Source organism: Sturnus vulgaris, chromosome 3 (assembly GCF_052056855.1).
Source record: "Sturnus vulgaris isolate bStuVul1 chromosome 3, bStuVul1.hap1, whole genome shotgun sequence".
Lineage (NCBI taxonomy): Eukaryota > Metazoa > Chordata > Aves > Passeriformes > Sturnidae > Sturnus > Sturnus vulgaris.
Window position 1 is genome coordinate 33,906,837 of NC_142245.1, and position 12,807 is coordinate 33,919,643.

At 40.6% G+C, this 12,807-nt stretch overlaps 1 protein-coding gene across 1 annotated transcript in view; it reads left to right on the plus strand.

Moving 5' to 3' along the window:
* The window catches only part of KIF26B (kinesin family member 26B), a 270,762-nt gene that overhangs the window by 206,734 nt on the left and 51,221 nt on the right, over positions 1-12,807 (plus strand). Inside the window, exons 7-10 of the mRNA XM_014878071.2 lie at positions 484-577; positions 2,677-2,939; positions 5,577-5,760; positions 9,562-9,721. Of these exons, the coding sequence (XP_014733557.2) occupies positions 484-577; positions 2,677-2,939; positions 5,577-5,760; positions 9,562-9,721 (701 nt within the window). The remainder of the gene's footprint in view (positions 1-483; positions 578-2,676; positions 2,940-5,576; positions 5,761-9,561; positions 9,722-12,807) is intronic.

Genomic DNA, 12,807 nt, shown 5'->3' on the forward strand with positions numbered 1-12,807 from the left:
AAATTATCGAGCCTGCAAAAATTCCTCAGTGTTGGATTTTTTTAAAATCAAAACTATATTTAAAAATCCCTTAAATAGGCAATTCTAACAAACCAACTACATCCCCTTACAAGATGTGTATTTTTCTTAACCCCACTAAGGATGTTGGTGCATCAGCAAATGAAACTTACTTGATCCAGAACAAAAGTCCTGCTTCATGTGCTTACACAAGTAATGTCACTCCTATCAACAGCACAGGTCACATGAACAAGACTAGCAGGATTAGATTATTGATTCTTCAACATGGTGTTTGGAGCAGGGAAGACATTATTTCCACTTTGTGGTGAAAAGAATGATTTTCCTTAGTATTGTTAATGCTTTTGTTTTCTTCCTTTCCTTTTTTTTTTTCTTTTTTCTGGTTTTTTTTTCTTTTTTTTTTTTTTCTTTTTGGTTTTTTTTTTTTTCTTTTTTTTTTTCTTTTTTCTTTTCTAATACCTGTGACAGGCTGAAGTATGTGCTGGGACTGTGGCTGAGGTGATCCAGTCTGTGGTCAATGGGGCAGATGGCTGCGTGTTCTGCTTTGGTCATGCCAAGCTTGGTTGGTATTGCTAAATTTCCCTACTTAAGCAGTAAAATGAATATTTTTAACCCCGAATTGCTAGTCTGTTAGGTTAAGGAAAGCAAACTTTAATTTGTCTGTGTATATTAATTGTATTTGAATTGTATTTGTACATGATCTTGTACTACATCTTTACCTCTTGCTTACATATTTATTCACTTTGCTTATTGTGTATATGTTGGTCAGCATGGTCTTTGGAACAGAAGTTACCTTTGAATTTTTGCTTCATTTCAGCCCTTAAATATGATAGCAATTTAGTCTTGCATTGTCTTCATTCATTAATGAATGGCCCAACAGTGATCTACAGTTTTCCAAATGTGCTTGGTGTTGGTGAGGGTTTGCCCAAATGCCACTTTTATCGAGCTGTGTACTATGAGTATTCACTCAGGTTTGTGATGTTTGTGATGACGCTTTTATGGAGTGTGACTGGACACTCAAATAGTTTGATTTGTACTCTATTCCCTGATTAGACAATTCACTCATTGCTGACCTCTTCCTACTCTGTCTCCAACAACTATTATTCTAATGGTTAACTGAATGTTACTGATGGATCAAAATTCACACTTCAGACATGCTCCAGTAGCATTTCAGGTATTCATGGAAGGACGGTAAAAAGGAGAATCATCATCATTAACACATTATTATTTTGAAATAACTAGATTTTGAGAGTAATCATATGTTTTGTTCAAGTTTATCTTATTTTGGAAGAACTGTCTCTTGAATGAAGAGGGGTTTATTTGCATGTGTGCAATGATCTCCGTTCTTTACTGTCTCAAAGAACCACAGAGGTACACATATAATGTAAAAGGATAATTCAGTTTTGGAGGTGGTGAAGAAGGTCAAGCTGTATCAGGCCATGATTATCCCAAATTATAAGCAGCAAAACCTGGAGAGCACCGAATGCTGCAATGCAACCAGGTCTGATACAATGAATGGAGCAGCTTGGTGTTCCAGTTACACCAGGAGGCCACTCTGGACCAGGCAGGAGTGACATTAGGATGAGCTCTTAGATATTTAACCCCCCTGTGACCTGCCAAACACAAGATTGGAAATGAGTTGGAAAAGGAGGCCACCAGATAACAGGCTCTCACAAGTGCTACACGTCCTTTAGAGAGATATCCTAGCTAGGGTTTTGCTGAAGCTCGAGTTGAGTCTCTGCAGTTGCTTTGTTAACTGCACTACCACCATTCCACAAACCATGGACTTACCCAGACCTTGACACAGACATGTGCATAGAAGTATTTTTTTCACTGATCTTTTTCCACAGAGATTCAACATAAGAAATAAAAGAAGGTAAAGAAGCCACAACTACTTGCCTGAAAGGCTGTGTATCTTTATCGCTTGGCATATAAATTTAGGAGCTTTAGAAAACTTATCTAAAGCATTATGTGTAGTGACACCTGAAGCAGTTTAAGATAGTACTCTGTGTCTGTTCTTAATCGCCAAACTTTAACAGCAAAGACAAGCCAGAGCTATAATTGCAGAGTTAAAAAATACCTAACCAGGGGATGGTTTAGACCCAGATGAAATATTAATTGTTCTGGACCCACTTCTGCACCAAGTGATCACATATACCTGGTTGGTTTTGGGGTTTTTTTTTCTGAATGAAGTTACATTCTGTGTGATTCTGGGACCAAGTTTATGTCAATCTCAACTCCAGCATTTGAAATACAATCTGGTGCTTTGAAGTAAAATGGTATTGAAAGAATAACACACTTACAGTATTCAAAGGAGATATTTTGAGAGACCATGACACTCCTGCTCTGCTCAATTCCCTCCATGATTCAACCACATCAGAGGCTGCAGCATTGAAAAGTGGGGGCCTGCAGCATCCTGCCTTGGGAGTGGGATATTGTCAGGGGAATGCATGAGGTAATGATTTTTGAAAGAAGACCAAAATTTCATCTGCATTTTTCATGTCCAATTTGTCTACCTGCCTATATTTTCCCATTGCTGACTGTTCTTGTAGTGAAGTTGTTTTCATGAAGCTGTGCGAGATAATATCTCTTGGCAGAAGGCTGCCAAGGTCCTGGGAAAGATGTGATGTTATATTTTCTTCATCCCCCCATTCCTGACAGGGAAGTCATACACCATGATTGGGAAGGATGATTCCATGCAAAATCTTGGAATAATTCCTTGTGCCATCTCGTGGCTATTCAAGTTGATTAACGAACGCAAAGAGAAGACAGGAGCACGCTTCTCGGTCCGGATTTCTGCAGTGGAAGTGTGGGGGAAAGAAGAAAATCTGAGAGACCTGTTGTCAGAAGTGGCTACAGGTAGCCTGCAAGATGGCCAGTCCCCAGGTGTCTACCTTTGTGAAGACCCCATTTGTGGCATGCAGGTGAATCCAAGATTAATTTTACACTGAAACAAGTAACATAACTTCTTTTGTTTTTCTTCTGGCGCTATTGAGATGGTTCAAATTCAAGAACTACCCAGAGCATAAAGTTTATAGACTTGAAAGTGTTTACTTTAAAGCATGCAAGAACTTTATGAACTGCAGCTGCAGGGCCATCTGCTCTCCTGGCCTAAATATTTGTACCTCTGGTATAACTGATATTGAGCAAGGGCTTGTGTTTGCAATAAAACGTGAAAACATTCAGTGCAAGCACAAATTCACCTCATTCTTAAAAAAAAAAGAAAGAAAAGTGTGATCTCTCTTTTGTAAAACAGCAAGCTAAAATATTTACAGTACTGCACAAATTGCTGTAGGCCATTAATATGGCTGTTTATTTCTTTATAAACTACGTTATTTGCAGCATTTGCATTAGCAGTGTTGTAGGGAGCATTAATTGCTACTTATTAATTGCAGAAGTAAATTCCTGAGCTGGGCAAGTCAAGCAAAACACAAACTCTTCTCAGGTTTGGAGTTTTAGTAGGAATGAGTAACTGGCTCGTCTGTTTTCTGGGTAACTATGAAAAATTCTTAGCAGCCCTACTTTTCCCCCCCTCTCTTGGTTTGAGGGGAAAAGGGACCTATTCTTTTCTTTTGCTGTTTGTGAGGGAGTAAATGTGCTTTTTGTATGAGTAGATGAAGAGGGAGCAAAAGAAGGTGATGGAGCTTGAAAACATTCTTTCAACCTGAAAGGCAAAGGCTGCTTCTGTCGAGAACCTGCAGCCCTGCATATTCCGGGATGGGGAGTGGAGGGAGAAGGGAACAGACCTACAGGGTCATGTACCATATATCCAGCTGCAAGCATCTAGAGATCATGACTCACATCCACATGAGTCATGAACTGTGAGATTTTAAACAGCAAGTAATAAATTTTGTGTCTTATCTCTTTGTGGTTTAAGCTTTTTAGGCATACTTAGGTCATATTTTCCATTCTTTTACATTCTACCTAAGAACTATAAAGTTGTGTTTTGATTTTAAATAACAATTAGAGTTCTCATTTTCACTTAACTCCTGACTTCAGTGTTTTATGAAATACTTACTGTATCACAAGAGATCTTGCCCTCTGGTATCCAGTAACTGGTGCAGTCTAGTAAAGATGAGAGATTTGGGTCTGCACAGTTCCTGTCGGGGTGATGCATGGCTCAGTTAAGAATTTGCATATGTAAGTTGCATGTGTTACATAACTGTGTCACAACCAGCATCTCCTTAGAGCTTAATTCTTTATTAAGGCATTTTAGCACAATAGCAATAATAAGAAATACTCCATTATGGTAGCTTGTTTAGCTATATGCAAAATGAATTATTTTAGATCAGTGAAGAAGAGGTAGCTCCATGAGACACCTATGTATCTCTGCAGTGTGAAAGACTGAATTAAATTGCGAGGAAAGAAGCCTTTTCATGTGTGCTTACAAGACGTTCTGGAGTCTTGTGTCATACACCTGAATTCTCCAAATCCTCACACGAAGGGAAGATATTATATTATAGCCATGCAGATATGCAGAATCAGCAGTGTGTGTAGCAAATGAGTGATCACCATATGTCATACTGTCTGTCACTGGACCTTTCCAAGTATGCACATTTTCTTGTTGCTTACATTAGTGAGATCAGCCCACAGACTGGCCTGCCTTCTGCTGGCCTTGTTAACTCCTTCCTGTCCCCCTTCCTCTTTCCTGGGAGAGCATAACCTGCAGCTGTGTCACTGAATCCTACACACAGCCTCAGATTAATCCCTCCTCAGGCTGATTAATGGTTGCAAAGAGAAAGCAGAAATACTGTCTTTTGGAGAACTTAGCTGTCAGCTATGTTATATAGCAGGGGAACAAACCCCATGAACAGGGAGCTCCTTGCTGTTTTTATGCCAGGCAAGACGAATCTATCCTATGGGCTGGGGGCCAGTTCTGTGTACTGCCAAAACAAATGCCATCAGATTGCACAGTCACGTGTCCCTTGCACAGACAAACTAGTCTTATGTGCCACGAAACATGCATGCATTCCTAAGGTTAGGAAGGTTTAATAATATCTGCCCTCCTATGCTGTCTGTCACTTAAGAGAGTTAAGAGTAGACTGGTGACAGGGATTGAGGTCCAGCAAATATGAATATTTGTACATTACCTGCCTTGTTCCATTTAATGGATTGCCCTGGCTTGTGAGCAGATGCATAATAAACTTCTGGTGTGAAGGGGCAAGGAAAAGGCTTCTCTTCTGGGCTGCTCCTCATGTGCCATAGGGCAGAACATAGGCTTCAGTCCTGTTATTTTGGGGATTTATCTGTGGACTGCTTCCTTCTAATACTTTCTGAAGGGTAACACATAGCCCTGCCGCTGCTGTTCTCCACTGGCTGTTGAGTTTGGGATTGCCATGTCCTCCACAATTTTTTTTCCTACTTCTAGCTATGAGGGCTCCTAGAGGGCATGCTACTGCCACTGCCAGTGCTGGGAGGGTCTCAGTCCTTTGGGCACCTCCTCCTTTTTGGTCCCAGTGGAAGCCAGTGTCTCCACACCATATGTTGATTGCGGGAGGTTGTCTGATGGTGTTGACCTGTGTGGGAATTTCTCAGCCATTTCTCCCTGGTGTTACCTGCAGCTTCAGAACCAGAGCGAGCTCCGTGCCCCTACGGCAGAGAAGGCTGCCTTCTTCCTGGACGCCGCCATCGCCTCCCGCCGCAGCAGCCAGCGGGACTGCGATGAGGAGGATCACCGCAACTCCCACATGCTCTTCACGCTGCACATCTACCAGTACCGCATGGAGAAGAGCGGCAAAGGAGGAAGTAAGCTCTCCTCTTGCTCCTCCTCTCTGTCTCCTTCCAGCCTGCCTGGGAACTGGGCCTTCAAACAATGTTCTTTAGTGGTGAAAATCGGCAGAGTTCTCCATTTGGTGTGGAGTGGGGCCATTCATACCAGCAGGCTGTCCCCGTGCCTGGTGAAGAGCCACCAAAAGGCCATTAAAGGCTACTGGGGATTTTTGCCATCACTTGTCAGTTTAGTTGCTCTTGTGGAAACACTGGCAGTTCTCAGCCCTGTGTGGGCCTCTGTATCTGAAAAAAAAAAAAAAGGTGCTTTTCAAATTTGCCTTTATTATTATCTTTACAGATAGCGTTGAGGTCATGGATTAAAATATTGTGCTGACTGGAATTCCTTGCCACCCTTATGTTAACTGTTCCTCTCTGGCACCTAAATTGGGCAGTGTGTTTGGAAGTTGATGCTGGCAACCCATAAACTGGGAAGCTGATGTTGACAACCCATGAACTACACCCTTTCTTGGAGATACGTGATGTTTTAATTGCTGGTCCCACTATGTGTGCACAAAGGACTCTTGTGGTTCTTTGTAAAGGGTCTGGATTTTTCAGATAGGCTTGTTCCCTCTCTTTGCCATGTATGTTTCACTGGCTTGTGTCTTTACTTCCATATTCCACTTTTAAATGAGGAAAAGGTGCTTCCATGTCTACTTTAATATTTCTAAAATTTTCAAAGCTTTTTTTCTCACACCATTTATATTTTTTATTATATTTGTCTTCTGTTTCAAGTCTCCCAAATTTTTTATGACTGAACATGTACAGGGAAGCATTATTGTAAGTAAATTCCAATGATAAAAAATGCATATAATATAGAAAGCATCCCTATTGAAAATAAAAAACCTCTGACATTAAAATTCTTGTTTTTAAATAATATTTTTTTTACAGAGAAAAATGTTTGTTTGAAAGACATCTGCTGTTTTAAATTCATGGGCTTAAGCAATTCTGCAGAAACAGCAGCAGTATGTTTCAGCTCCTGGCTCTGCATAGGTTATTGGTTAATAAGGAATAGATTGCAACACATGATGTGTAGTGGGTGATCACTACAGTATTAATGTCTAATGTTTAAATTAAGAAAATTTGCATTGACTGTACTTATAGGAGAAAAAAACAGAAAGTTGCTCTAAATGGAAATGCAGCTCGCATGTATTTAAGTAATAACCCCTGTGGAATTTGCAGTCAGAAATCTCAATTAACTAAAGGTTTATTAATTAACCACCCTGCGGTGGAAACGAAGACAGTGAATGCTCCAACAGACTGGTTTATAGGAATAAAATGGCTGATTTTGAGGGAATAATTATTGCAATTATTGAATTCTCCTTATTTTTTACTACACGAAAGTACATGTACACACAGTCTTTTTCTACTACTTTCAAATACCATTAATAAAAGGGAAAATATTATTTTCTTGTGGCTATAATTTCAGAAAAAGAAGACATGCCCTTGTTGGATTAGAATACGGCATGCTTTGCCCACTGCCTCTGGTTATATCTTTGTCTCGTGACCATACCATACTCCTGTCTTCAAGTTCCCATATCTGAGTGGCCTTACAAGCTAGGCAGGGTCAGATCCCACTGATAATTGAATGAGGGGGAATTCCAGCTGCTCAGAAAGGGCGCCTAGTGATTATCACTGTCTCCTGCTGTAATGAAGGACTTCTCAGAAAAAAAAAAAAAAAGAAGATAGTAGAGATATATAGATTCCAGTAACAGGATTTAAAAAGGATAGGAATAAAGGGGATAAAAAAAGAAACTCGGTTTCTAAAGGATACGAGATTAAAGGGCTGGCTAACGTGTGATTTTGGTAAAAAATGACTGTTGGAATAAGGCATTGGTACTGTACTTACCTCCTTGTTAGATTCATTACCAGGAATGTCATGAAGCAGGCTTAGCACCATTGAAATAAATGACATTGTGGCAGAACTGGATCACTGTCATTTTTCAGCTGTCAGCTCTGCAAAGTCTCTGTGACCATAGGAAAAAAACCAAGTGTTAGGATGTTCCACTTCTTTTCTCTATAGTAGCCAGGCACATTTGTGGACAACATGCCTAACAAATAACTTCATTTTCAGATTGATCAAGTGGATCTACAGTCTCAAAAAATTACTTCAACATGTAAATTAAATAAGAAAGAAACAACCAGTAAGTTAACTTATTCTGGATTTCCTCAAATTGTGTAATAGGAGTACATGTGGAAACAATATGACAGCTTTTGAAAGGTAGCGACTTCTTCCATTTTCTTCCGTTTCCCTGACATCTGGTAATCTTAGCAACAGAAATATTTATTATATATGATTCAGTAAAGTCACCTACAGCCACTTGCAGTGGCAACTAAATGCATTTCTTTGTTTTTCTAAATAAATGATTGGGAGACACTCAAGTAAGAAATTCCAGCTTTCTCAGGATAGTGATGTTAGAGGACTTAAGGGTTTTAAGGGTTCTTAGAGGGGAGACAAAGGTCCTCCACGATCAGTTCAGAGCTGCAGGTGCCTTAATGGTTCCCCAAGGCAGCCTAATTTTCTGCAGTCAGTCCGGGAGCCCATAGTGTCTGTGGATATTTTCTGGTGAGAGGAATACATAAAAATCCAGTGTTAGTTCTTCAGCTCTAACACCTGATAGAGCTGAAGAACTAACAGGACTTCAAAGTGGCAGAAGTCACTGTATTTTAACAGCTGTTGACAGAGATACTGGATACATTTTTGGAATATTATTCACAAATCCCATAGGAGGTCTTCTGTCTTCATTCATCTTCTTTTTTCTTACCAAATGTGCAAGTTGAGATCCTGCATCAAAATGGCTGTGAATTAACTTGCATAGAGGTAAACTCAGATGCGAAAGTATTTCTGTCCTCATATATTGCTATTATCTCTCTCTTCCAACATAGTGATTCTCTTCTGTTCTGTACCTATTAAGATCCTAGAAATAAATCTGCCTTTTCTTACATACTGCTTCTTGAGAATGGGGAGGAGTGGTCCGAGATCTGATGCAAAAATGCTCGTCTAGGAAATTGTCTTGATTTTTTAGAGTGCTAGAGCACTTCTGTGAAGTCTACACAGTTCCCATTATGGATTCATAAGAACTGTAGGCTTTTAAAGAGTACATATCTATTAATTTTGGTGTTTCAGTGGTAGCATCTTTTCACTCTGGAAGTAATATATTGATGCAGAGTAAACAAGAAAAAGCCATGAACATCTATTGCTGGTTTTACAGAAACTGTTCTAAGAACGGAGGTGCTACTTCACAATCCATCACCCCTGTCTTGGCAAACTTTCCTTAGCCGAAATGATACTGTGAAAGTATATAGACTTGAAGAAAAGTTGAACATCCCACAGATGCCACAGTGTCTTCTTAAGATACAGTATTCAGGATGAGAAAAATAAGAGAAGTATCCTTGCTTACTAAGCAGGAATTCCCAGCCTGTGGTTTTCCAGACAGTGTAACAATTGTGACAGAGACAGAAACAACGCCCACTCAGGTACAGGCTCATAGAGCTATATTTAAAAAAATATAGTCACATTGGTGACTCTCACAGAGTTAGCCTGCAGGAGCGAGAGAGCGCTCAGGAATTTGTAAGCAGGTCGAGAGCAGACAGCAAAGTGCAGCAATGTGCAGCCATAGAGGCTGACAGTGCCTTAGCAGGACCCCTACAGCTGTGTCTGCTGACAGGAATTGGGGAATCCTGGGTGGTTTCCTCTTCACAAGTCATGGTGAGTCTTTTGCTTTCCTGGGAAGCTGCTTTTGGAGGCCCACACTAACTGTCTGTCTTTGTTTGTGGCAGTGTCTGGAGGTCGCAGCCGCTTGCACCTTATTGACCTGGGCAGCTGTGTGAAAGTGCTCAGCAAGAACCGCGAGGGGAGCTCCGGCCTCTGTCTGTCCTTGCCAGCGCTGGGCAATGTCATCCTCGCCCTTGTCAATGGAAGCAAACACATCCCATACAAGTAAGTGGTGGTCTGGGTTGTGCCTAATGAGAGGGTGTTTGAAAGCAGTTTGTCTGTCTGGGCCTGAGGCACATTTGGGTAAGGAGGAAAAGCAGTCTGCTGGGGTCAGTGCAGCCCTCTTGAGCCGCAGCAAATGCTGCCTGAGGTTCAGTGACATCTTACCTGACCTGACACCTGGTAGCTACACTGTGTTTGACAAATAGGTTTCAAAGGAAGAAGCCTGCTGAAATAGGGCCCAGGTGGCTGAAAGATCTTAAGGTTTGAAGTTGAACACATTAGGGTTTTCTGTGGCTGTTCAACTATTTTTTTAATGTTTCAAAACATGTGAGAGCGTTTCATATTTGTTGCAAGGAGAGGAACATTGCTGCCATTATGCACCACTGTAGAGAAAATTATCTTGCTGTCCATTGTATGGAATTTACTTTCTTGGAAATATGTGTCACAATGGACATGCATGTTTGTCATGAGATTCCTTCTGTGACCTAAGGCTACTTCGCAGGTATTTTTTGCTTGTTTTGAATCTCAGTGTCAGCTTTTCATGTGCAAAAAAAGAAGTGGCCTTGGCTGCTACATGTGGCTTCTGGGAAACAAGAGGAATTGCTCACCTAGTGGATATTCCTTGTGCTCATTTCCCATCATCACTGCCTCTCCCTGTGTGTCATGTGTGCAGCTCTGAGAGAAAGCTTGGATTAGTTTCCCAGCCCAGGGAGTCACACTGCCTTCCTATTGAGAAGTTTCTGATTTTGTGGGTGGTGCTGCTTTTCTCTAGCCTAGAGCCTAGGGAGTAGCAACTAGCATCATGGGAATGGCTTCCAGTAGCATCTTGTAACAAAGCTGCCAATGAATGTCACCCTTCGTGAAGGACAGATGTGTTGGGATTTAGGAACAACAGGATGACATGGAGAATGAACCAAGTCATCCACAGAGCAATATTTCAGTCCATGCATTTTACCCATTTTAGCATTTAAAAGGCTGCAAACAAGATTATTTACACATGTTCAGTCAAGATTGCTTCTATGTATTTGTCTTCATTTTGGCAAGTAAAAATGAAATTATATTGGTTATAATTGTATTTCTCTTCCAACCTTTAGTTTCAAAATTATTTGGTAGTCTGGACTTAAAACATGCTTTCTGGAAATATTCCCATTCCTGGAGCTCAATCAGGCTGGAATTCAGTTAATGGCTAACCAAATTTCTATGTATAAATATTCTTTAAATGTTTCGTGGATCATGCACCTTGTCATAGCATGAAAATAGCTTGAATTCTGCACTTCACAAAGTGTCACTTGGGCAATGCTTATCAGAAACCTGTCTTCCTTCCTGTTGGATTTTATGGATTGAAGAGAAGGTCACTGGTAGGAATACAAAAGATAACATTAGCAATGCTCACTAAGCTAGAACGAAACACACAAGGAACAGTTACCAAATACAACAATTGTCTTTCCTGGCAATGACTGACCAGGAGAAAAGCATTACCAAACACATCTTCTAATTGCTGTGTGCTCATTCTCTTTTTGCTGTGGCTCCCAGGTGTTGCACTTCTGAGTCTACACAGCCAGAGATGTCAGCATATTTTCTCATCAATGTCTGTACTGCTGAAAGAAGATCAAAGCTCTCTTCAGGCCACAATCCCCTCTTTAGTTCACTCCTAATAAGAATTTTTCCTATAATAAGATATTATAGAGTGTAGAGAAGTGGTTGGTCACCTGTAAATCAGAGTCAATGTCCTGTTTCTAAGAGGACTTTCAAAATATAATTTGAAAAATATACTGACATGTTTTGGAGCAAACCTTGTCTTCCTCTTGCTGAGAAGAATCCAGAAAATATTTTTCCCATGTGTGGTCTATTCCTGAGCAATGGAAATAAGAGTTTTGGTGTCTGGATGAGACAAGATTAGCTCAGTGATCTGGCAGTCCAGGTGTGTCCTGCTCCTCAGTAGAGATGAGAGGAAGGGGGATCTGGATGTGTGTGTGCTGCACTGTGGAAGAGGCTCAGTACTCCACAGATGGAGACACTGATATGTGTTCAGTGGCACCTCTTGTTTAGAGCAGTGACAAGCCTCTCTAACTGGGGTAATTCCCCTTTCTCTAGGGGGTGTTCTTTTTGACTGTGTAAGTATAAAATTATGTTTTTGTTAACTGCCTTTTTTGAGTGAGACCAAAGGAAAACAATGGAAGCATTTTCTTATGTGACAGCTCTGCACATGGTGTGTGGTCTCAGTAAATTTCCATAGAGCAGCAGACAAAATGGAGTATCTTTTCTGTATCTGAGCTATTAAACAGCCATTAAGTATTTTATGGCAGCCTGTCAGTAGGCACTGCATGGCTGGGAACCTGGAAACTCACAATGCACAGTTTTCCTCTTACTGCAGAAATTTGGTACTCTAAACTCTGAGAGGCTGCAGGCTCCTAACTTTGCTTCAGTTTTGTATCCAGTTTTATCTCCACAGGTAGTAGTTGTAGGGAATAGCTTGTTCAGTTTCATAGCTGGTGTAAGCAGATGTCACTGCATTGCCTTCACTGGTCTCTGTGTTTGTGCCAGGGATGAATTTGCCTCTCCACCTGCAGTCTCTGTGAGAAACACATGCTGTTTTTCAGCACATGTTGCTTTTCTTTAATTTTTACTCATAAGGCTAAGCCTTGGAAACGATCCAGTTGGAATCTTTCTCCCTTGGGAAGAGCCCCCCATACACTCCCATTTTTGGAACAGTAACAAAGATTTATACTAGCTTTAGCAGGAGCTTGTTTTCTGAAGTTGTAGTGAAGTAATGTAGAAATTCTCAGACATCAAACAATGTGGTTTGATATGGTTTGGGGGCTCTTGTCTTGTATTCAAGTCAAATTTCACATGGGTCCGAAAGAATCAGAATCCCTACACTGGGCAAATACTTGCAGCTAATGAGTGATCATGATTTCTGGGAGTTTGTATATTTCATATATGTACTTTTAATCTCAGTGTCACTATTATTGTCACTATTTCCAGACCTATTTTGAACCTTAGGAAGCACATTGTTCTGTCATGGTATGAATCACTGAGTTCTTCCAGCTCAGTGTCATATATAAAAATAGAATTTTTATTTGACTTAA